Source organism: Octodon degus, unplaced genomic scaffold (genome assembly GCF_000260255.1).
Source record: "Octodon degus isolate 3935 unplaced genomic scaffold, OctDeg1.0 scaffold00002, whole genome shotgun sequence".
Classification (NCBI taxonomy): Eukaryota; Metazoa; Chordata; class Mammalia; order Rodentia; family Octodontidae; genus Octodon; species Octodon degus.
In genome coordinates, this window is record NW_004524578.1 from 5359668 (window position 1) to 5382770 (window position 23103).

Sequence of the window (23103 nt, forward strand, 5' to 3'; positions counted from 1 at the left end):
AGTGCAGAGGACACTAACACAGAACAAATTGGAAATCACACAGCTGAAAGCAATGAATCAACAGCTTCTGAAATAAAACAGCTGCAGAAAGTTCTAGAAGACCTCAGATTGGAAATGAAAAAAGAAATCCCTGAATTAATAACATCTGCACTAAAGAAATATTTCTGAAATGAATACATGGCATGAGATTAATAATAGATTGCACATTGTAAATAAATTATTTACAAACTTTAAATGAGTATAATAAAATTGTCTAAAATAAAAATGAAGAATTCACAGATCAGTCATATAATACTTCACTCTGTGCTAAAATCAAGAAACTTATATTCATATAATTAGAATTCTCAAAGTAGAAAGGAGTAGGCAATAAATATTTAAAAACTTAAAATTTCTGAATTTAGTTGAAATTATAGCACCACATTTCCAAGAAAAATGAACCTTTTGCACAAGAAATATGTATAAAATCATATCAAGATACACAAAAATGAAATTGTCCAAAACTAATTGTAAACAAAAAATCATTAAAACACATACATAAAAGTATATTAGCTATAGAAGAACAAAATTAAATATTATCTTATTCCACATTAGATGAAGAAAAGAGCAAGTAAGTAAGAAACTAATTAATTCAAAGGACTAAAAAAAATCTGTCCTTATTGAATTTTATATTTAGCAAACATACCTTTGAAAACCAAAAGTAAAATATTTTCCAGTTATACAAACTCGAAATATTCTAATACCTCCAGATGTAGGATATAGAAAATAACAAAGACCACAATCCAGAAGTCAAGACAAGTTGCTACATGGTCCTGGATAAAGAATAAAGAGCTCTAAAAATGGTGGTTATGCAGGACTATGTAAAATATAATTATATTAGATGGACCCATTTAAAGATCATTGAAGATTTCCACAAAACAGTATCAATCTTACATCAGGTTATATATTTATTTTTTCGAATATATGTGTGTGTGTGTGTGTGTGTGTGTGTGTGTGTGTGTAAAAGATAAGGAATAATTAATGGAAGGTCTATAGAAAATGGAAATATACTTTTTAAAGTTTCTAATACTAGGAGAAAATATATCAATTTAGAGTACTCACATAGTATTTGAATAGGTTAATATATGAAAAAATATCAACTAAGAAAAAGTTTTCATGATAGTAAAGAATTATTAAGAATAAAACGTAACATGAATACTGGAATGGCAAATATTTGAGCAGCACTTCTAACAGTTTGGGGATAGGATAGCACACAAAGTTCTAGTATGTGGTGGACGTGGACAGTGTCTATGATGCTTATTGGTGACCAGGTGTCACTTGTGGGACTGAGCCACTGCTATTACGTTGGTATCCACCTATCGACCTGGGCTGAATCATGGCCCATAGGGTGCAGGAGAAGTCCATTTGTAGAGTATGATGATGGAAATGTTTTGCTGCTGTATATAAAAGAATAATTTTTTATTAATTTTAATGAGGAACAAATAGCAATGAGTTTCAAAACAGGTTAGGACAGTTACAATAGTTAATACATTGCATATCATTACCTTCATGGTAGTTATTCACAGTACAAGATGCAGACATGATATCCTGTCCAAACACTATTAGTACAAATCTTCTCATTGAATTAAGAGAAAGTAGCTGTGTATCTATCCTATTTTGTATATACAGATACAAAATAGTCCTTCATTTATATCCCCTTTTTTTGTTTAGTTTTGTCAAAGATGGGTATTCCATTGCCATTTAAATATTGTAGGTGCATGAATTCAGCAAAATAATCCAATATAGTCCAGTAGTCCATAATAGTAGTGGGTTATGTGTAACCATCCAGCAGAAAAGTATAAAAATGAGGTATAAAAAGTAAAGCCATATTAATATGCTGAGCTGCAAAAGACTCAAGTCAACAACTACTGACATTGCCAATCCTACAAAAGAATAATTGAAAGACTGCCTTTGTTTACCTCTTTTTCTCCTGTGTTTGTTTGCCCTATTTGGGGGTTCTTTCCATTCTCATTCATGGAGTTGTGCTCATTTTGGTCCTTCTCTAGAACATTATTTAGTAGTCTGTGTAGGGTTGGCTTTGTCATCATGAAATTCTCTAGTTGTTCTTTGTCATGGAAGTATTTCACTTCTCCATTATACTTGCAAGAGAGTTTTGCAGGGTATATCAGTCTGGGTTGGAATTTGTTTTCTTGCAAGACTTGAAGTACTTTACTCCATGCTCTTCTTGACTTGATGATTTGTGAAGAGAAATCTGTTTTTCTTATAGGCTTTCTTTTAAATGTTATCTGTTTCTTTTCTCTAGTGGATTTTAGTAAACTGTTCCTGTGCTGAATTTCTGGGATCTTGATTATTATATGTCTGGGTGTGGTTTTAATTGGGTCGATGTTATTTGGATTTCTATATGCTTCAGTTACTGAATGTCAGATAGTTGCCCCATATTTGGGATGTTTTCTGCTCTTACGTCTGCCCATATCCTTTTTATATCATTTGTATTGATTCCTTCTTTCTCATTGATGCCTATTAGTCTTATGTTGCTCATCTTTGCATTGTCTTGCAGTTATTGAATTATTTTTTCCTGCATCCTGGAGATTTTCTTACCTTTTCACTATCTGCAACGGTGTCTTCAAGGTCTGAAAGTCTATTTTCACTTTCACTCAAGTGGTTTTGCCAGCTTGTGATTGAAGTTTTAATTTCCTGTATAGCACTTTGAATCTGCTTCATGCATTCTATTTTTTTCCGATACTGTTTAAAGGATTCCATCATTTTCCTTTTCTCTATTTTTTATCAGTGTCTTCTTTAGAAGCACTTAGTACTTCTTTCATTATAGTTATCATTTCTTTTTTACTTCAGAAATTATTTATGATCTGATTTCCTCTATACCTTTCTGCAGTTGTTTCTTTACCTCAGATGCTATCATTTCAGAGATTTCAGGGTGTGGTTTCCAATTTCTTCTATGCTGTTGTCTCCTGCATTTGTTCTGGGTGGGCTTGGAGCCTGCGAATGCATTTTGCTCCTTCTGTTTGTTATTTTGTATAGCACTGTCTTCTGAGCTTTGGTGTAGAGCTTTGGTGCAGTTATTACCTTAGCACCAGATCCAGATCTCCCAAGTTCAAACTCATCCAGGTGGGTGTGGCTTGGGTCTGGCTGCTGTGCTCCACTTCTTCCTGCTGCAGCCCTTGGAGGTGAACCCGCTGTGCCACTCTGGCAAGATGTTGTGCTCCTGGATCAGCTGGGTGAGTCTTGCCTCTAGCTTCTCCGCAGGGAGTTCTGCTGCAGGGTTCCACACCAGGCCTGTCTGATGGATGAAGTTCCACTCACACGCCAGGCCTGGGCTCTGGGTCAAATTGAGTATGGGTTTCTTTTGGGAGTGATGAAAGTGTTTTCAAATTATATTGCAATAGTAGCTTCATAACTCTTAATCTGTTGAATTATACTTTTTAAAGGGATGGACTGCTTGGTATGTGAGCTGTATCTTACTGGCTGAAAGTGACTGCCAGTTAGTCACGTGTGGCAGTACTGTTTCTTTACCTGTGAATGGACTTATAAAGGGTCATTGTAAGGATCAAACTATTTGGAATCATGTCGGGGGCTTAGAACATCTCTGGGCACATGGGGAGCTCTCAGAACAGGTTAGTTGGTGCAATCAGAGAAACTGTTTTAGAAATGTCCCCTTGAACTATACTTTGGCCAAGCACCTTTCTTTCTCTCCTTCCCTCTCTTCCTCGCTACTCCACCCCAGCCCCACCCTTCCTCTCTTCCTCTTTTGTTCCTTCCTTCCTTTCTCCTTTCCTCCTTATTCTGTCCCAGGCAATAAGAGCTAACTATGGGGTCCACAGGCCTTTTCAGGGAAACACAGATAGGGCTCAGATCCTAGCAAATCATCCATCTTAATCTTCAGGTTGAACAGACACACTGCAACCTAGAAAAAAGTTTTTTAATCTGAATTCAAAGCTGAAAGCTGGGCTGGCCACATAGCTCGGCAGATTATAGTGTCTGCTTACACAGATGCAGGGACTGGCGTTTGATCTCAAGCATGCCGTGCCAGCCCTGCCCTCGGGGAGCGCTGAAACAGCAACTGAGATTGGGCATGATGGTGGGCCTGTAATCCCAGCACTTGGGAGGCTGAAAACGGGAAGATCACTGTGAGTCCAATCTGGGTAGTAAGACCTTGTAGACCCTGAACTAAAACACATTTTAAGAAAGAAAAATAAAGCCTGAAAGCTATTTCTTTTCATGCTCCACATTGTTAACCCTACAAAAGAGAATTCAGGCATTTCTGGGCCTCTCTGCAAGCAGAACTATATACTTGCTTCTAGAAAAGGCTCATATTTACTCACAGACTTGTATGATCCACTTCAGATTTTCATTTCCTCTTTTCAAAAATGAATCCATGAATAATACTACTTTTCAGGGCGATGTATATGAGAACTCATAATTCTCAGGTTTTAAATGGAGAGAGGCAGAGTGCAGGCTCCACGTGCAGCTGTAAAGAGGCCCTGTGGGATCCCCCGGGGAAAACATCACAGCCTGCTAGTTGTCACCTTCGCACCTCGACATCCCCATCTCTGTAGACATCTGTTCCATAAAAACGACTACGAATCTTCAGCGACTGTAAATGGCATATGTGAAAATTGTGTCCCGATGGTTCCCATCACAAAGTGGCTGCTCCGGTCTGCCAGGAGCTGGCAGAGACTCGGTCTCCAGCAGTCCCAGAATCTGACGCTGCCTGCAGTCTTCAGGGCATTGCATGGGGAGGGCCTTGCCTCTGTGTCTCCCCACCTGCAGCCCCACAGCACCATGGAGAGCAGAGTTACAGGTACCCTGGAATCCACGGTAGGTGCCCACAGTGTAGCCAAGCCACGCGCTGCCTGTCATGCCTAGAGAGTAGCAGCCCTGAGCCAGGGACAGAGGGCAGGAGCTCGGATCCCTGGAGCCTTTCCTGCCCTGGCACAGCCCAGCGACCTTTCCTGCAGGACAAGCAGTGGCTTCACGAACAGGCGCCCTGCTCTGGCCACTCGCATGCCACAGGGACTTGAAGCTTAGAGAAGGAAAGTGGTTTGCAGCAAGTTACACACTGAATTCTTCCATCAGAGGCCTGGAATTTGCCAGGCTGTAACCAGTGCAGAGAATCCCATACAGACCTCTTGTTTATTTGCTTCCATTAACTTAGCCAATGTATGGATCCTTCCTAGCAGAGACCAAGTAGGTGCTAGGCCAACCAAATCCTTCCTTCTCACCCACTTGCGAGATGGTTAAAGTCAACACTAAATCCTACAAGTAAATCACTTCTTAAGTCAGATTGTGATTGAAAGCTGTCAAAAATAAGTACCTAGGGCTGGCCAGAGAGCTCAGTGGACTAAAGCACCTGCTTAGGCAGACGCAGAGATCGGGGTTCAATCCCCGGTGTGCCATGCCAGTTCCACCCCCAGAGCGCACTGAGACAGCGATTGAGATGGCATGGAGGTACACACCTGTAATCCCAGCACTTGGGAGGCTGAAAACGGGAGAATCACTACGAGTCCGATCTGAGTAGTGAGACCCTGTAGACCCTGTAGACCCCGTACTAAATACATTAAAAAAGTGACCAACCAATGTCCTCTCTTTTTGTTACTTGGAAAAAGAATTGTATCCAAAGACTATAACTTGTACAGTGCCATGTTTCTTTGTGACAACAAAAAACACATCTGAGGAGACCTCACATGGCCTTTATCTAGCTTAAATCTCAGCCAAATAAAGTTATGAGTAAAAAGTGAATGTTGCATAGAAGCAGAACTTGCTCCAGAGTGTGGGTGTGACGGGTTCCTGGTAGACAGTCCAGGAGCTCCCAAGGGTGTCCACCTGCTAATCTAAGGGACTTGCGCATGTGTTGGGTCACAGCGAGTTGAGGTTGAAGGTAGAAGTGAGGTTGTGTGATGGGTTGAGGTATAGCCTCTAAAAGAGGTGTGTTAAATCCTGACTCCTAGGACTGCAGAATGGAAATAGGATTCCTACCTGTGTAACAAGGTAATTAACTGAGATCTTACTGAAGTAGGCTGAGGCCCTAATCTAATCTCTCTAGTGTCCATATATAAAAAGATGGCATGGAAGGGCACTGACACACAAAGAGGGCATGTTGTGAAGCAGAAGGCAGACAGGAGCAACTTTCTACAAACCAAGAATGCCAAGGAGTGCCAGCCCTTTCCAGCGCCTAAGCGAGGGTATGCAAGAGCCCTTCTCTGTCGGAGCCCTGAGGTGGAATCACCCCTCGTGATATGTAGAGTTTGGACCTCCAGCCTTCCAAACAGTGAAAGAATAAATTTCTGGCTTTTTATGCCACCAAGTTTGTCTTCTATCAACCATACAGGTTGCCTCCACTGGAGGGTTTCTCCTAGGTTGTGTGACAGGGTCCAGTGTGGCCAGAGGGGTCCCTGAAAGCTAGGGAGGAAGATAAGAGCACGGGGGGCAGCTAGATTACCTGACGCTCCTGGCTGTGGAGATAGAGGCAGAGGGAAGGGCCCAAGCCAGATGTTGGGGGTGGTGTCTAAAAGCTGGAAAACACAAGAGGAAACAGGCTCTGCCCTAGAAACTCCAGATGGAACCAGCCCTTCGAGGACCTTGATTTTAGACCAGCAAAACCTGTCACATTTCCAATCCCCAAAACTGTCAAATAATAGGTAGTAAATTGATCATGATTGGGACCATTGAGTTTGTGGTAATTTGTTACACCAGCAAAACAGAAAAGGGGAGAGTGTCACACAGTCACTGAACAGCACAGTGTGTCATTAGAATATTAGAGTATTATAACTTGTACAAGTCGAGCATCCCTACTCTGGAAATCTACGATGTCAGCCCCCAAATCCAAAACTTCTTTAGTGCCATCCTGAGGTCACAAGTGGAAAAGACAGTTATCTCTGACTTCCTGTGATGGATCACAGTCAAAATACAGGTGCACTCAAAATATGATGTAAAATTACCTTCAGCTATGTGAATGAGGTGTATGCAAAACATCAATGAATGTCATGTTTAGACTGGGGTCCTCCCCCCTACATAGATCACTAAATGTGAAAATATTCAAAAACCTAAACTGAAACTCTTCTGGTCCCAGCATTCAGGGAAGAGCTGCTTCACCTGTCTGCGCAGAGAAACTGAATCTCTGATGGGCAGAGAGGAGTGGATTCCGTGCTGACTGCTTCAGGGACAGGGACGCGGTGATGTGCATTAGAGAAGTGTTCATGGTGCCTTCTCTCACACTGTAGTTTTACCGCTCACAAGAAGAAGAGCTGCTAAATCAAACTTGGTTAATAAATGTCATTGTAAATTTTTTTAGGGAAACAGTAGGGAAAAGGCACAACCTAAACCGTAATTGCGATGTAAGTTGTTTCACAGAACTTCAGCTCCTTCCCCAGATTACAGGATTTGCAATGAATGAGATGGACCGTGGTACTCACTTGAACAGTGCGTGGCAAGTGAAGTGGGCGTGGCTCCTGGAGCCTCAGTTGTTCTGGTGAGATGGTTTCTTTCAGCCACTGGAAGTAGGTTTGTGTTGATTTGTTTTGTTTTGTAGCCCACTCAGTATGCTCTGGGGGTGGGGCTAGTGTGGCATGTGGTGCCAGGGAGCGAACTGCGGTCCCTGCGTGCTTGCCGGAGCTTGCCTAAGCAGGCAGCTTTAGCCCGCTGAGCTATCTCGCTGGCCGGGAAATTGTCTTTAGATGCTACTTTCGACCCATGCCTCCTTGAGGTATCCATTGAGAACAAGAGCTGGAACATGGCTAAAGCTCTGAATGTTTATGCACAAAACTGAAGGCCCTTCCTGCCAACGGCTCATTTCCCATCTCTGGGGAGAATACGTTGTCAGCCAAGCAGATGTCTCTTCCACCCTCACACGTGTGGCTGCCTGGCGCATGGGAAATGCTTTGCTTCTTCACCTTTCCCTTTCCCTTCCCTTCTAGCCACCCATCGCCATCACTTGCTCCTTTTTCATTGTGATGGAGTGCAAATGACAAAATTCCACACATCACCCATTTTTAAAATTTTATTGGTCCGTGTTAGGCATACATAATGATAACATTCATCGCAGGGAATCTGTACCTATCTGTGACATATCTTGTTGCTGCTTTCTTCGCCCTGTTCCCCTCTCCTCCCTTCAACCCCTCTTCCACTCCTTATTTAAAAAGCTTAGTTTCCATTTTTTCTTCTATCCTCTTTTCTTATCCCTTCCTTTCTTTACCCCCCTCCTCCCTCCATTACTCCCCTTCACATTTGAACATTTTCTTCCCATTTCCCAACTATCATACATTTTGGCCCTTAATTATACTTTCAGTTTCCCATGAGTCTTTGCCATGGAAGTATCTTATTTCTCCATCAATTCTGAAAGAGAGTTTTATGGGGTACATCAATATGGCTTAAGGCTTTCTTTTAGGACTTAAAATACCTCACTCCAAGCTCTCTTTGATTTGAGGGTTTGTGTTGGGATGTCTACTGTACTTCTGATGGGCCTTCCTTTATCAGTAAAGTTTTTCCTTTTCTCTAACAGCTTTTATTTTTTTTTTAATTTTTTATTTATTTATTTATTTATTTATTTATTTTGCGGAACCGGGGATTGAACTCAGGCCGTTGTGCTTGCCAGAGAACTGCTTATTCCACTGAGCCATCTCCCCGGCCCCTCTAACAGCTTTTATTTTTTTTTTAATGGAACCGGGGATTTGACCTCAGGCCGTTGTGCTTGCCAGAGAACTGCTTATTCCACTGAGCCATCTCCCCGGCCCCTCTAACAGCTTTTAATATTCTGTTCTTCTATGGAATTTTTGGAATCTTGATATTATATGGCTAATCAGAGTTCTATATGCCTCACTTATGTGTATGCCAAATTCTTTTTCCTTGCTTTGGAACTTTTCTGCCATTACTTCTGTGAACAGAATTTTTTTATGCTATTTCAGCTGTCTCCTATGTTTTCATTGATTCTGATCAATCTTATTTTCATTGTATCATCCAACGGCTGTTTGACTGATTGTTTTTGTGTGGTCACTTGCTAACTGTAAGAAATCTTTTTCATGATTGCTAACAGTAATCCTGTATTCTACCCGATGTTCTGTCCTCAGTTTTGGATCATCCTAATATATATACTTACAATGGACCAATTATCTGGATATCTGAATCTATTTGATGGAATCCATTTCTTTCCTATGTTCTTTTATGGTTTCCATCGTTTTCCTAAGCACCTCCATTTCTAACAATCTTTATCTGCTCTAGAGTCACTAACTGTGTTTTTCATTATAGTCACCATCTCTGTAGTTCTGATTTTATTTTTTTTCTGGAGCCTCATTCATCAGCTTTGTTAGTTCCACCATCACCACTTCAGAGAGAGTCCAGCTGGGTGGCTTTTGGGTGGCTCTACCTCATTTTTCCCTGGCTTTCCCTTTGGTGAGCTGGATGTCTTCAGTTGCATCTTGCTTCCATTTTCTTTCTTTCTTTGTTTTTCTTTCTTTCTTTCTTTCTTTCTGCCTTTCTTAGTTTAATTTCTGGGTTGATGCTTGTAAATTTCTTATGGAAGGTAGCTTTATTGCTGGAGTTACGAGAACCCTTAGGAAATGGCTATTTCTCAGAGACGTCTTCTAGGTAAAGCTGGCTTTTGGCTTTGAGTCTGTTGCAAAATCCTACCTTTTCAATTTATTGGGGATGAGAAGTTGCTGCCTGTTTGGCCTTGCTGCTGGTTCTCTGGCACTGTCCTGTAGTATTGTTTATTACCCTTAGGCAGTCACAGCTTGGCACACCAGGAAGAACAAGAGATTACAACAGTTTTGTCACGTTGGTTATAGTAATACAGTCAATGATAACAATAGCACCAAACAGCCTAGAAAATGACAGACTGTGATAACTATTAATTTGCCACTTTTAACCATATGAACTAGATTTGTGGTTATACAACAAAATCTAAAACGAGGCCAAAAACTTGTACACAGTAAACATGTCCTCAATAAGGTAATTTTGCCATCAGGGGAAATAATTTAAAAGGCTTTAAAGGGAAAAGAATAGAGAAATAGAAGAACATGAGGAGGTCAGAAGCAGGGCTGGAGGACAGGGAAAGTTATGTGAGCTTTGGGAAACTGGTGAAGGAGACAGGAAGGAAAGAGAAGGAAGAAACAAGAACAGAGCGACAACAGCAAGATAGAAATAATGCTCACACTCATATAAAAACAGAAGAATGAAAAATTCACTCAGAGTTGTATCTCTGCTTTCACTGGTAGGCAGGGCTCAACTCCGTGGAGATTAATCCTAACAAGCCAGATGGAGATTTAAAGCAAGGTAGTGGATGATCCCAGCAAGCCTGGCCCTGCATTTCCCCTGAAGTTCAAGCTGGTTTCTGACTGTGAGGCTGGAACTTAATTTGTTCGGCCTGCAACACTCTGCGTACCTCCTGCTGGCTTGCGCTGGGCTCCTTGAGCTCTTGCTGACTTGAATTCAGCTCCCCTTTATCATCACACCAGAACACAGATGAAACCAATCCACAGCTGCTGAGTTCTGAGCTCGGTGGGCTTCTATGCAATATGGCAGCCAGTGAATCCTCCTCTCCTTGGGGGACATCTGAACCCAAATAACTCACCAGCCACTGCAGTCTGCTGCATCCATGGCTCTATTCCACTGGTGTGTTTTACCATGCAGGCCCCTGGGGTCCCCAGTAATCACTGTGCATCTGCAGGTTTGAGATTGGAGAGGCTGCTTCTCTGCAGTGCACCACAGTGCCATCTTCCCACAAGTCTTTTAACCACGTTAAGTGCATGAGCACTGCAGTATGAACTCTTGTATACATTGCTCGCCTCCCATCATCACTATCCATCTCCAGAACTTTTTCATCTCCCCAAATGGAAACTCTGACCCTATTAAACAGAAATTCCCCTGCCTCACCCGGAATGCCCCCATCCTGCTCTGTCTCTGAGTGTGAGCACCCGAGGTACCTCAGAATTACAATGTCCTGTAGTAACCAGGTTATTTCATTTAGCATAATGTCTTCAAATTCTCCTGGGCTATAACCTGTGTCAACTTTTCCTCTCCATTTTCCTCCTGGAGTCTCTTTCCCTGCCAGAAAGACCTTTCAAGTTATCCGTGGAGCAGAAGGCATAGGAGACAGCCAGGGCGGACTTCGGAACCTCACCCAACTCTTTCCCTCTTTTGTGTCCTGCATGTGATCTTTGTTTAAACCACAGTAGCTGCCCACATTCATTACGGCACAAGCCTGGCCATGTGCCTTGGAAGCAGGTCCACCCTGTGGCCATGCTGTGCATCTCTAGGCCTGCTGATGTCCCTGTGATGAGGACAGGGAAAAACAAAATCATGTACAAAGCTATTTTCCCAGGAAGGGTCAGCGTGGTAGCACCCAGCAAGTTCACCCCAAACCCTGACATTTTACTCATAAAGTCAATTGCAGACATGTAGGAGAAAGATCTGACTAGGAGTCGGCTCAAAGGATACAAGCATAATGAGAAAGGGGGGATAAACTTAGTGGAGGTATAAATCGACTATATAATAGCCTAAAATTGGGACAAAGTTGGGCAACATTGATGAAGACGGCATCTCTATTTAAAGAAAGGCGACATTCTGGGCTGCTTTCAGACCATACCTGGGTCTTTGTATCCATTTTAAGAACAGCAGTGACTGATTAGAAAATTAAAGTTGAGATGGCAGGATCGTGAACTCCTGCTCCACCAAAAACCAGGTGAAGGAGAAACACTTGGAACTCAGTCTGGTGGGCTTTCTTAGTGTTGTCTGAGCAATTGGCAAATCCTGGGATGAGAAACTGGCTCAGTGCCCTGGAAGTTCACCGTCACCTCCCAAGGAGACAATGGCAGCAATCACAGCTAGTGGCACGTGGGCCTCTGTGCACCAGGTGCTGCTGTGAGCAACGTATGACAACAGTCACCCCGTGGTAGGCACTGTTGTCTCCGTCTCTCCCACGTTAAGTGGGAGGTCCAAGAAGAGGCGCTCTGCTGGCTGGAACAGGCCAGGAAGACGGAATGGTACTACTTAGTGCCCACTGGAAAGGCCCTCCGGGTGCCACAGAGGGTTCTGAACTCGGGTGACATGGCATGATGAGAGTCTGTTTCCAGGAGAGTTCAGGGTTATTTTAACTAATGAGGAAGAATGGAGAGTTTGTCCAAGATAGACACCCATAGCTAGAGCTGCCTTGCCAGGTAGAGTCCTGGGACCTAGGTGTGTTGGCTAAGCTTGCCAGCTCACCCAAGAGGCAAACAGGAGAGACTCCTTTAGGGCCCCTACAAGAACACCACAAGCCCCCTCCATGTTCTGAGGAACCAAGAATCCCATACTGCTTTCCACACACTGAGAGAGAGACTCCAGATCGTGAGAGCATTGGGCAGGTCAGGAAGTGTTAGGAGAGTACTTTCAAATGCCGACCTCGTCAGCCTCTGTCTTCCTGTGGCCCACAAGGTACCATCCTCAAGAGTCACCCTCTCTACTCTGGAGGGGCTACAGTCTCTGGTGCTGCTCTAATAAATAGCTCCTTCATTGTAGTACCTTAGAACAGTGACATGGTTCCAAGGCAGAGAGCAAGAGACAAGAGAATCCGAGCCAGAGTTCATCACTGTAGCAAAGTGCTGCTAGCAATGGCCAGCAGCGTGTCTGCTTACCATTGAACAAAGCATCTCGCAGGACGCCAAGTGGGATATATAACTGCACTGCAGCTGAGAACCATCACCCAGCCGGTGACTGGGCTGATGTGTACAAGGGGCTTTCTGTACCGAGAAGGTCATTAGACTAGGTGACCATTTGGGTGACTCGGTTTATACTCTGGAGTGCTTTCATGACCCTTCTGGAAGGCATTCTGCTGGGTTAGAAGGCTGACCTCCCCCCATGTTCTCACTGTCTCTTCTCCCTTTTGGCAGATGGGTGGCAGGCCCATGGAGCCCCTGCTCAGCAACCTGCGAGAAGGGCATCCAGCACCGGGAGGTGACCTGCGTGTACCAGCTGCAGAATGGCACCCATGTTGCTACACGCCCCCTGTATTGCCCAGGTCCCCGACCAACACCAGTGCAGAGCTGTGAGGGCCAAGACTGCCTGTCCATCTGGGAGGCATCTGAGTGGTCACAGGTGGGTGCCTGGGCTGCTTGTTGCTCATGCCAAGGCCCTCCCAGCCTCGTGTATGAGGACTCCAGAATGGTACCCTCTGCTCCTCGATGTCATGTACCCCCATCCATTATCACAGTCCTTACCCATCCCGAGGTGAGCTCGAGGTGGTGTTTCAGCTCATACTTTCTTAAATCCCCTCTGCGAAAGCAGCATGGCACACACAGGCGTGTCCACATGCACACACTTTTGATGGCACATACATTGACACCACAGTAAAAATACTATCTGTTCTATTCCTTACGAATATTGCCATGTGTAGTTAGACCCCAGTTGGCTCTGTAATCCTCCTATGAGCATGTTTGCACTGTAGGATGGTCAAGTTGGGAAAGCTGGTTTCAAAGACTTCCTTTTAATGTCACAGCTGAGTCAGATGCTGGAAGGGACAGCCTTTGGGATGCAAGTCAGAGGTACAAATCTCATGCCATGAAACATTTTGGAGAGACACCAATTAAGACTGCAGTTCTAACTTTGAAGGCCAATCCTGGAAGCAGCATTTTATCTTTAGTGATGTCATTCCTTATGGCTTTGAATTGACTTTACCTTAATGATCTTGATTCTTTGGCTAGAAAACAAACAGAAAATCAGTAAATAAATAGCAGGCTTCCCTCAGGTCTTCCACCAAAAGTGGTCTAGGAAACTCAAAGAGGCTAGATCCAAGACACTCTTCAGTGTGGAAAATATTTTTAAAGTTCCCTCTGATTGCCAAACAGAATTATTTTCAAGAAGAAAGTATTCAGCCCATTTTTAATGAACAAGCTATATGCCTCTGGCTGCTCTGAAACCTGTTTAATTTCTAGAAAGATCTTGAAATGCAACAAATTTAGAAATCTGGATCCTTGTCTTCTTTAGGAGATTTTAGGAAGAGATGGTAACTGAAATGTTGGTTTTCTTCTTCTTCTTCTTCTTTTTTTTTTTATGGTACCAGGGTTTGAACTCAGGACCTTGCACTTGCCAAATAATCACTTATTCTACTGAGCTATCTCTCCAGCCTCATGGTTTTCTTCTTTTCATAGACTTAGATTTGCAAGTTTAAACCACCAAGGAGTGTTTCTTTTATACTTGAGCGGAGGTGGGTCTACAGCCACAGCTCCTCCATCACTGTGCACGTGGGCCCTGGGGTCTTGATCACCTGCTGATGGCCCGCATAAGATACATGCTTTCCACAGACCAAAACCCTGAGCATTCCATGCAGACCCTTGGGGGTACCTCTTTACCAAAAGAGCCAAGCCTGAAGTTATTAGTTATTAGAGCATTGAAGATCACCATGTTTGGAAAATGTGAGGGAGGCAGTAGAGCGCTACCTGAAGCCATTTCTCTGGGACCATGCTCCCTTGTCTGTCTAATCCTAGTCCCGAACTAGCATGTCACTTGTACTCATCCTGACCCAGCCACCCCGGCCCAGCCAAGTGCTGCTTTCTTAACCTGTATTAAATCATTCCCCCACGCGTTGCTCCTGAAGTAGGGTTCCGTCCCTTCACCTTGGGCTGAAGCCTGACAGCCCTTCTTCTGGGAGCTGGGTCTAATCTGTCAACGGGTGGCATTCATTCAGCTGTCAGCACCAATTGCTCACTACCTGCCCAGCCCAGACTCTCTTAGAAGGAAGGTGGGGTATGTCAAAGGGAACAAGAGGTATGGTCAGCTTTGCCTGTCCTGGCCTTTGTGGGCCCATCCCTGATGGGACGCAAAGAGAGAAACTGAGAGAGGCCCTGCCAGGCCTCTTCTCAGCAGCCTCAGCTGGCAGCAGTGCCAGGCTCCGCACATCCCTGTGCACCTGCCGCTTCTGCACCGGTCATCTTTGTCCCCTGGCTCTCCTTGCTGCTCAGGGCCTGGCAGTCTTGAGCGCTCGAGGAGTTTGCGTGCCGCCTGTCACGCTCTAGGGCCTGCCTATGTGCCCTTCACATACCGCTCTTGCATGTCTCTCTGAAAGTAAATAGACTGCCACTGGGCTCATTCCTCTGTTCCCAGTCTTGGTGTCCACACTAAGACGCTGCAGGCACTGTCTGAGCAGTGGCCACCTGCCTTAGACGAAAGTCACTTGTGGCTTTCATCTCCCTCCTCCTCCCCAAATCGGGGTCTTGGCCATGTGTGCCTGTTGTGTATTCTCAGACCTTGCCGTGCTCTAACTGGCCTCTGCCCCCAGATCCTCATTTGTCCCTTGAATTTCTGCCCTGCATTTTCTTGTGGACCTGACAGCTGACCACCAAAGCCCCTTGTCCTAGAGCAAACTTCCAGGCACCCCAAGTCCTTCTGAGTCCTGACTCCTGTCTCCCCCATCGCCAGCCATCTGGCTGGGATCTCAGCTGGGACTGCACCTAAGATTCTAAAGACCCTGAGCTTTAAGGGGACAAAAACATGGCACCATCCTTTGATATATGTAGTAGGGACATCACAGTTGTTGATGGATTTGAAAAGACTCGGGCTAGATTAAGCCCCTGTGTGGTGTCTTGCAGTGCTCTGCCAGCTGTGGCAAGGGGACACAGAAGCGAACAGTGACGTGCACCAACTCCCAGGGGAAATGCGACGCAGCCACGAGGCCGAGAGAGGAGGAGCCCTGCGAAGACTATTCGGGCTGCTACGAGTGGAAGACAGGGGATTGGTCTAAGGTGAGAACCCTGTGCCGTGCTCTTCCAGGTGGTCTCCACCTGCCCAGGTAAATTGGCTCTCCCAGCACCGCACCTGCCAGTGACCCCACTTGTGTCCTGCCTGCCCCACAGCTGCGAAGGCGCTGCCCCCGGAGCTCACGGGGAGCATGCCACTGCTTTGGGTGCACTCTGCAGAAAACCAAACGCAGCCTGAAGCCTGGAGCTGGTGCTCTGGTGCTGCTCTGGCCTTGCCTGCAGCACGCTAGCAATGCCACAGCATCCTGCTATGGGCCTGGCTTCCCAGGCGTGTGTCACAAGAGCCTTGTGAATATGTGGGAGCCTGGGCATGGCAGGCAAATGGGAGGCACTTGAGCAGAACTCATCTCGATTCATTCCCAGGATGCTTGGACAGAGGCCTAGAGGTTGCAGGGAATGTCGCAGAGCTGTGGGCTCAGCGCCAGCAGGGCAAGGAGGGTTCAACAGCAGTGAAACATTTTTCAGAGTAGAGAAATTCTTTGCTCTGGAACCATTCTCTTATTGCTTTCCCTGATATCTGTGAATGATTTCTGTTTACTGCAGACTGAGGTCAGCATAAGTCTCGTCACAAAGACCATTCGAGATCCAATGAAAGCGGAGAGTGTGTTTATGTTTCCTTATGATCTTAGCAACTGGAAATCTCACCTAATCCCTCTTGCACTGAAGGCCTGCCAATCAGTGACCCGAGGCCCCTGGTGTTTGCTTGGCTCTCGCACTAATCTTAAACATTATGGAAGGAACTGCCAACACTTAAAAATGGGAAAATTTGTACCCACAAATTTGGAATTGGGCTTAATTGTGAGAATCTGGCCACACAGCCCAGGTGAGAGATTTGGTTTCTGCCTCCTCTCCATGAAGGAAGAATGCTTTGTGCACTGGACCGCAAGCCCATCAGATTCGGACCCTTGAGGAAATCCCATTCCCCTCATCAGCCCAACGCAGAACACAGAGGCCCTGCAAACCCTCTGAGTGCAAAGGAGCCCTTGCTTGGGTCCCAGCCTGCCTGTTGAGTGTTCAGTGCAGCCTCTGAACACTCAACGTAGGGAAGGTCACGCCCATCTCCTTTCCATTCACTCCTAGAACAAAGATCTGACCAAAGCAGTAGAATCAATGGCCAATGAGCAGTGGTCCATTCTGCCCCCAGCCCCTCCCCCACAGATGCCACACCATCACGTGGACATTGAAAAGCTCAGGATGGAGCTGCTCAGATGAGTCTGATGTTGGAGGTCTTGACCTGTACTCGGGTCTTGACCTCCAAGATGGGAATCACAATACTTGGCCTCACCTATGTCTCAGAGAAGTTCCAGGGTGCTGGTAGAGAGGACGAAGCATTTTGACAGCCAGGCTGACTCCCTCCCCGCTCCCCAGGGGCCCCTGGTACAGTCACAGGCCCAGGACACACCTGTTCTGTCCAGCTGTAACTTTGTCTCATCCCTCAAGCTTCCCCAGCTTGTACGGGATGATGTTGGGACACATTGTCTGTCCTCTGTCCTCCCAAGTCCATCCAGCCCAGCTTGGAAGCTGCTGAGCTTGCGGGAGCACAGAACACATTCTGCCACCAGTGGAAGCTCTGGCATCTCCCTCAAAAGCAGTTCTTCTCATGTGGACCATGGTGCTGTCGGGGTGAGCCCACTTTTGGGTGGGGTGCAGGCCAGTTGTGCCCTGCCACAGGTGCAGTCCCTGGGCCGGCACCCTTGGAAGGGACAGGGAGTTCCACCCCTATCATCCTGAGCAGACAAAGCCCAAGCCCTTGACTAGGGCCCTGCAGGAGCCGTGGGCTTCCTGTCCCCTCCTGCCACAGCGGAGGGCATCACTCCTGCTGTGCTGCTTGCAAACTGCTCTGCAGCCACCTTCCCTCCAGGAATAGTAGCTTTGTCCAGCAAACAGTGCAAGTCCTCATTCAGCCCCACCAAACATTGGGTATGTGTGCCCAACCTGGGTGGGAGCCCTTGAGCTGGAGGAAATCCCGTTTCTTCCTGAAGTAGTGTGACTTCTGATTAAAAGCTGAGCTGCTTCAGGCTCCACAGCAAGGCTTTCATTCATCACCACTGAAGTGACGGGATTCTTCCCCATGAGAAATCAGTTACGCCAGAGGATCATACTGGGTGGTGTTGGAAGGAAACGCTTGGTGCTCTGTGGGAATATGGTACACCAGTGCTCAGAAGATCAAAGCGCCCTGTGACTTACTGCATGGTGGCCAGACTGGTAGCAGGTCCCTCTTCAACTGAACCCGTCTTCTTTCCACCTGGGATGTGGGAGTTGCAGCACCCCCAGAGGCCATCAGATGAGGCGTCTGCCTGCCAGGAGTCCTTGGCGACAGCAGGTAGAGCCTGTCTCTGCTCAGGTCTCCGCAGATGTCAGGTCCACGCACTCCTCAGACACTTGGCTGTTAAAAGCTCCTCTGTGTCCTGGGTAGGAGATGAGACCCATGGCTTAGCCTCGAGCCAACCTTGTGTCACCTGAGGGCTACTTACAAAATGCTCATCAGCCCTGATGCCACTTCCCCAGTCTGCAGTTGCCTCCCTGGGACCCGGCTGCCCGGGTGGGGCCCTGCTGGCTGTGGGCCTCCGGCCACATCTCTGGGGTCCACTAAGAACTTTCTGAGCTATTGTCCATCCACACAGGACCACACGCTGGACCATGGTGGGGCCTCTGGAGTTGAAAAGGGGGCAGTACGCACCCGGGACACGGGCCGTGCTGCACCCCTGCGGTGTGAAGTCAGCGCTGTGGGATGACCTCCAGGGCCCCCACAGTGGAGGGTGATACCTCCTTTTGCAGGGATCTCTGACACTGGTCTAGAATCTCAAAGCACTTTCACCTGGATGATCTCAGTCCTCACAATTATCTGTCCCCATCGTAGAGATGAGGAACGCAAGGCTCAGAGTGGCCATGTGGGTTTTCCCGCAAGATCACCAACTAAAAAGCAACAGGGGTGAATCTAGTCCCTGCCTTTTGTCTGGTAACCCATCTTTCTTTCCATGCACCATAATCCCAGAGGTTTAGATTCCTATTTGAAACAAGGAACTGAGCTATAGGATAACTTCAGCTCTGACAATCAAAGGCGCATGCTTGTTGAAATCAAGGGTCTTCCTGGTCTCCAGCTCACCACTCCTACCAAAACCTGCTTCCCTCCTAGACTTAGTATCAATCTTTAACACTTTAGTATAAATCTGTTCTCATCATATGAGATCTTACATGCTCATTAAGTCTCTCCTGAATGTGAAACTAAAAACTGAGTCCTTATTAAAGAAAACATGAGACCAAGAGTAACTCTGAGCAACTTTGAGGATCTCGGGCCATCTTTTGGCACATGGGAAGCCCTTTCATTGTGACAGGGACAAGCAAGTCTTACACTGGGTACTGCTCATGGAAATCCAGTGCTTTTATGGATGGGGCAAGAGGTAGGGGCAGACACTCTTGGCATGAAATGCTTCCTGTGGTCAGCAGGCTAGTGGGCTGCCTGAGGCCCAGCATCTGCCCAGTTGAGAGATGCAGGCTTGTTGGAGAGCAGCAGAGTCCCCGGAAGTTGTCCAGGAGGCCCCGTCGCAGACACACAGAGGCTCACGGGCTGCGCTGGTAAGTTAGGCTAGTGGTCGTTGCACATGCTCTCTGGGGGAATGAGAGGCCAGAGCGGGCATCTGTCATCCTGCTCCTTAGCGCCGCAGCCTAAGTTCTCCCACTGCCCACACGTGGCCATGAGCCAGGGAGGCCCTGGTCCCTGAAAGCACCTCTTGTGCCACACACCTTGGTGAGCATGGCTCAGAGACCAGGACAAGACGTCAAAATGTACCGTGACTCTGCCGTGGCCTCATCTGACCTTGTCTGGTGCCGTCGTCCCTGGTCGGTGGAGCCCCAGGCCCCCCGTGGTGGGATGACAGATAAGTGAATGACTTCCCCGTGTAGGCTTTGCCCCAGTGCGTAGCATATAGCAAATGTAATTGTATGCATGTGCGTGTGTGTGTGCGTCAGTGTCAGCATTTCCCACTTCAGAGCTAGCACAAGCAGTGCCGGGGTGTTCATTGTTGTTGAGACCTGCTATTTCAAGCTTCAACAGCTTCTGTCTGAGGTTTTCATGGCTTTCATGCCAAGTCTGGGAGGAAAATGTGTCAAAAATGCCTTTGAAGAGGTTTGACATCTCACCAGCAAAGCACCTTCCAGACACAAACAGAAACTGGAGTGGCTGTCGGGATCCTGCCCCAACCCCGCCCTCTCATTGTGGGCGATGGGCTCCCGAGGCTGTGGGTGGTTTGCTGGTGCACAGGGAGTCCTTCCTCCTGCCTCACTGATGCAGCCACAAATCCCTGCGTGCCCAGGCTCACTACGGGCCAGCCCTGGCCTGAACCCACCAGCTAGAGGCAGTTCTCATGGCTGGGTCTTCCCCTCCTAAGAGTTTCAGTCTCCTGTAGCAAACCCTGCAAACACTCACCGGACTGAGGTCTAATTTATAGCTATAATCAGAGCTGTGAGAAGTGAGGGGAACGAACCCTGTAAGGTAGAGGGTGTTACCAGGCCGGGGCTCTGGGCAGGAATGGAGACACAGTTCAGGGGGATATTGTGGCCGTGCCAGTGGGCAGGTGGTATGTGGGGTGAGGCTGCTACTGTGTGGACACTCTGAGCCTCAATTCTGTCTCTCTGAAAAGCAGTGCCCTATGTGCATTTATTGAGCACCTACTGTGTCCCAAGCCCTGGCCTGGTCACAGTGACATTCCACATAAGAATAAATACAAATATACGTAAGCTTAAGTACATGTTTCACAGGTAGAAGGTGGGCTTTGTTGCTACATCTACTGTTGCTTTTTTTTCTTGAGGTACTGGGGATTGAACTGAGGACCCTGCGCTTGCCAGTCAAGCGCTTATTCTACTGAGCTATCTCCCTGGCCCTGCTATTATTTTTATTCTTATTCTAAAAGAGCCAAGTTAGTCATGCTTGCACTGCGTCCTGCTGGCACCAGGATCTGAGAACACAAGGGCTTTCTCTTTTCTGCTGAAGCCTCGGCTGCCTTGGTCACTCCCTGTCCAGCAGCCACTTCCTGCTTGGTGTGGAAGGCATGTTAGCAAATCCAAATGGAATCTCCCTCCCCTTTCCTTTGTGGCCATGAGCTTTCTGCTTTGTCCATCGAAACTTTCCCATGTCACTGGCATCTCCACCCAGGTGGCTTTGCCACTTCCTTCCTGCCCAGGAAGGGCTGGTAGATGGACCCAGGACTCCAGTGTCACCAGGCAGCGCGTTCCAGGTGCCCTCTATGTGTTGTGGTAGAAGGGGCATGTAGTTCGGCTCTCTGGCAAAGGGCCTGAGTTTGAGGTGACTTTATGGCTGCTTTCATGTTTGTCTCCCATAGCTGAGGCTCGGGAAGCCCCATGAAATGTTGATGGAATGAGCCGCTTGAAAAAAGTGCCCCTCCTGGTGCGCTATAAACAAGACCAGATATGTTTTTATAGATCTGTTTGCTCTGATTCTAAAAGCTTGAATAACGGCTTCACAGGGATGCTTGGGGCAAGAGCCGATGCTATCAGGAGATGCTGCGGTCTCCTGGATGTTTAATTAAGTCTGGGGCCACAGGGAAGGCTGACAGACATGGAATCCACCACCTGTGTCTGCGTCATCCTTAACACCAGCAGCTGGGGGTCTAGGAGGCGAGGGTGCTGCGCCCAAGCACCCCTTCTAGCCTCTTCTAGAATCACACCTGTCTGCAGGCCTCCTGTGATGGTACGTACAGCAAGGCAGCCCAGGAGGCTGAGGAGGACACGGGCCGGCAGGCGGCCCTCCCAGACTTCAGGGCCATCCTGGCCAGCTCTCTTCAGTCTTGGCTCTACGTCTGTTGGTAACAGCAGTTCCATAGCTGTTGAGGCCCAGTTTCCCAGCCCCCTGCTAGACCGATTCCATGCTGTTCCTACACATGGAAAGGGCCACAAGGGGGCATTTATCCTCATGCTTCAAGGAGGTGGAGGCTCTTTAGGTAAGTCACTTGCCTGAGTTACACAGCCTGTGAGCAGGCTGCAGTGTCCCAGCGGCCCCTTCTCCCACCACCACGCCCCACGGTCTCCTCCAGCAGCTTTCTCAGCAAACGCTGGTCAGGAGGGTGTGTTATGTGTGGGTTTTAGGTCCGGAGTGGGGTGGACACCACCTCAAATGGAAGTGCAGGGAATACGGAAGGTGGCCCACAGCCACTCACACCGAAGGGCTGTATGCAGACTCCTCTTTTCATTTATAATGGTATGCATGACCCTTGCCACAGAATACGTGAAAAGGACAGTGAGTCTAGGAACCGTATATAAAGACGCGCTCAGCTGTTTAAGTGTGAGCTTTCCCGATTCCTTACACAGGTACCATCTACACCTTCATTAACTGAAATGGGTGGTTTCTGTGCGTGGCACTTTGCCACCCTTCTGTGCTCACAGTGGAGTCCCCGGCTCCCGGGTAGCTAAGATGCGTGGATATCCTATGACTACAGAACTTCCCCCAGGTAAACCAGAGCCATTCGCAGCACCCCTAGGAGTCCAGCTAGAAGACAGCAAGATCTGATCTAGATAAGCACAATCCCTAGCGGGGTGCTAGCGCCACGGGGCCCTCGCCCCTGCCTCGCCTAGCTGCCTTACGGGGGTGCTGGAGAACACTGAGGCCAGACTTTTGTCCCTGTTGAAGGGTGTGGGCATGGCCTTTCGTGAGCTTGGTTGGGGGCAGTTCTTTTTTACAGACTGGAAAATAAAGAGCAAGTGGCGCAAGCTAGGGGAGCTAACAAGTCAGTGGTGGAGCTTGGCAGACCTGGCCTGGTGTCTTGACCTCTGTGCTCCCTCCCAATCCCTGTCCCCAGTGATTCATGCAGGGAGACGGAAGTCAGGCTGGGGGATGGGGCGGCTGAGCCAGTCTCTCCTGTCATGCACAACTCTGACCTGCAAATCCTGACCTCTGCCAAGCTCAGTGGCAGCGCCGGCCTCAGGACTGCACCCTGTCGTGGAGTCCTATGGAGGAGCCCAGGGGAAGCTGAGGCAGCACCTGCATGGGAGGGAGACCTCCGAGTGCGAGCCTTTCCCTCAGCCCCCCAGGCCAGTGAATGAGACAGAGAGCATTCAGAGAGGATGTGCGTGCACGGTGGCACTCAACACCTGCGCTGTGCAGCCAGGGCCTGCCTGCCCGACAGCCCAGGGGAAAACTGTCGTGGGTGCACTGTGTAGGACTTTGCTGGATTCCAGACGAATCTGACTTAGGGATGTGCTCTCAAAATGGGACTCCTAGCCACGTGTGGTGGCACAGGCCTAGAGTCACAGCGTTCAGGAGGCTCAGGCAGGAGGATCTTTGTGCTCAGGACTGGCCTGAGCCACATAGCAAGACCCTGTCTCAAAAAGACAAAAAAAAAAAAAAAAGGAATTC

The 23103-nt window shown here is 47.4% G+C and overlaps 1 protein-coding gene across 2 annotated transcripts in view; it reads left to right on the forward strand.

Annotated features, from left to right (window-relative positions):
- The window catches only part of Adamts17 (ADAM metallopeptidase with thrombospondin type 1 motif 17), a 356834-nt gene that overhangs the window by 325430 nt on the left and 8301 nt on the right, over positions 1-23103 (forward strand). For both annotated transcript variants that reach the window (XM_023709886.1, XM_004623253.2), the window contains 2 exons: positions 12873-13077; positions 15567-15719. In XM_023709886.1, coding sequence (XP_023565654.1) covers positions 12873-13077; positions 15567-15719 — 358 coding nt within the window. The remainder of the gene's footprint in view (positions 1-12872; positions 13078-15566; positions 15720-23103) is intronic.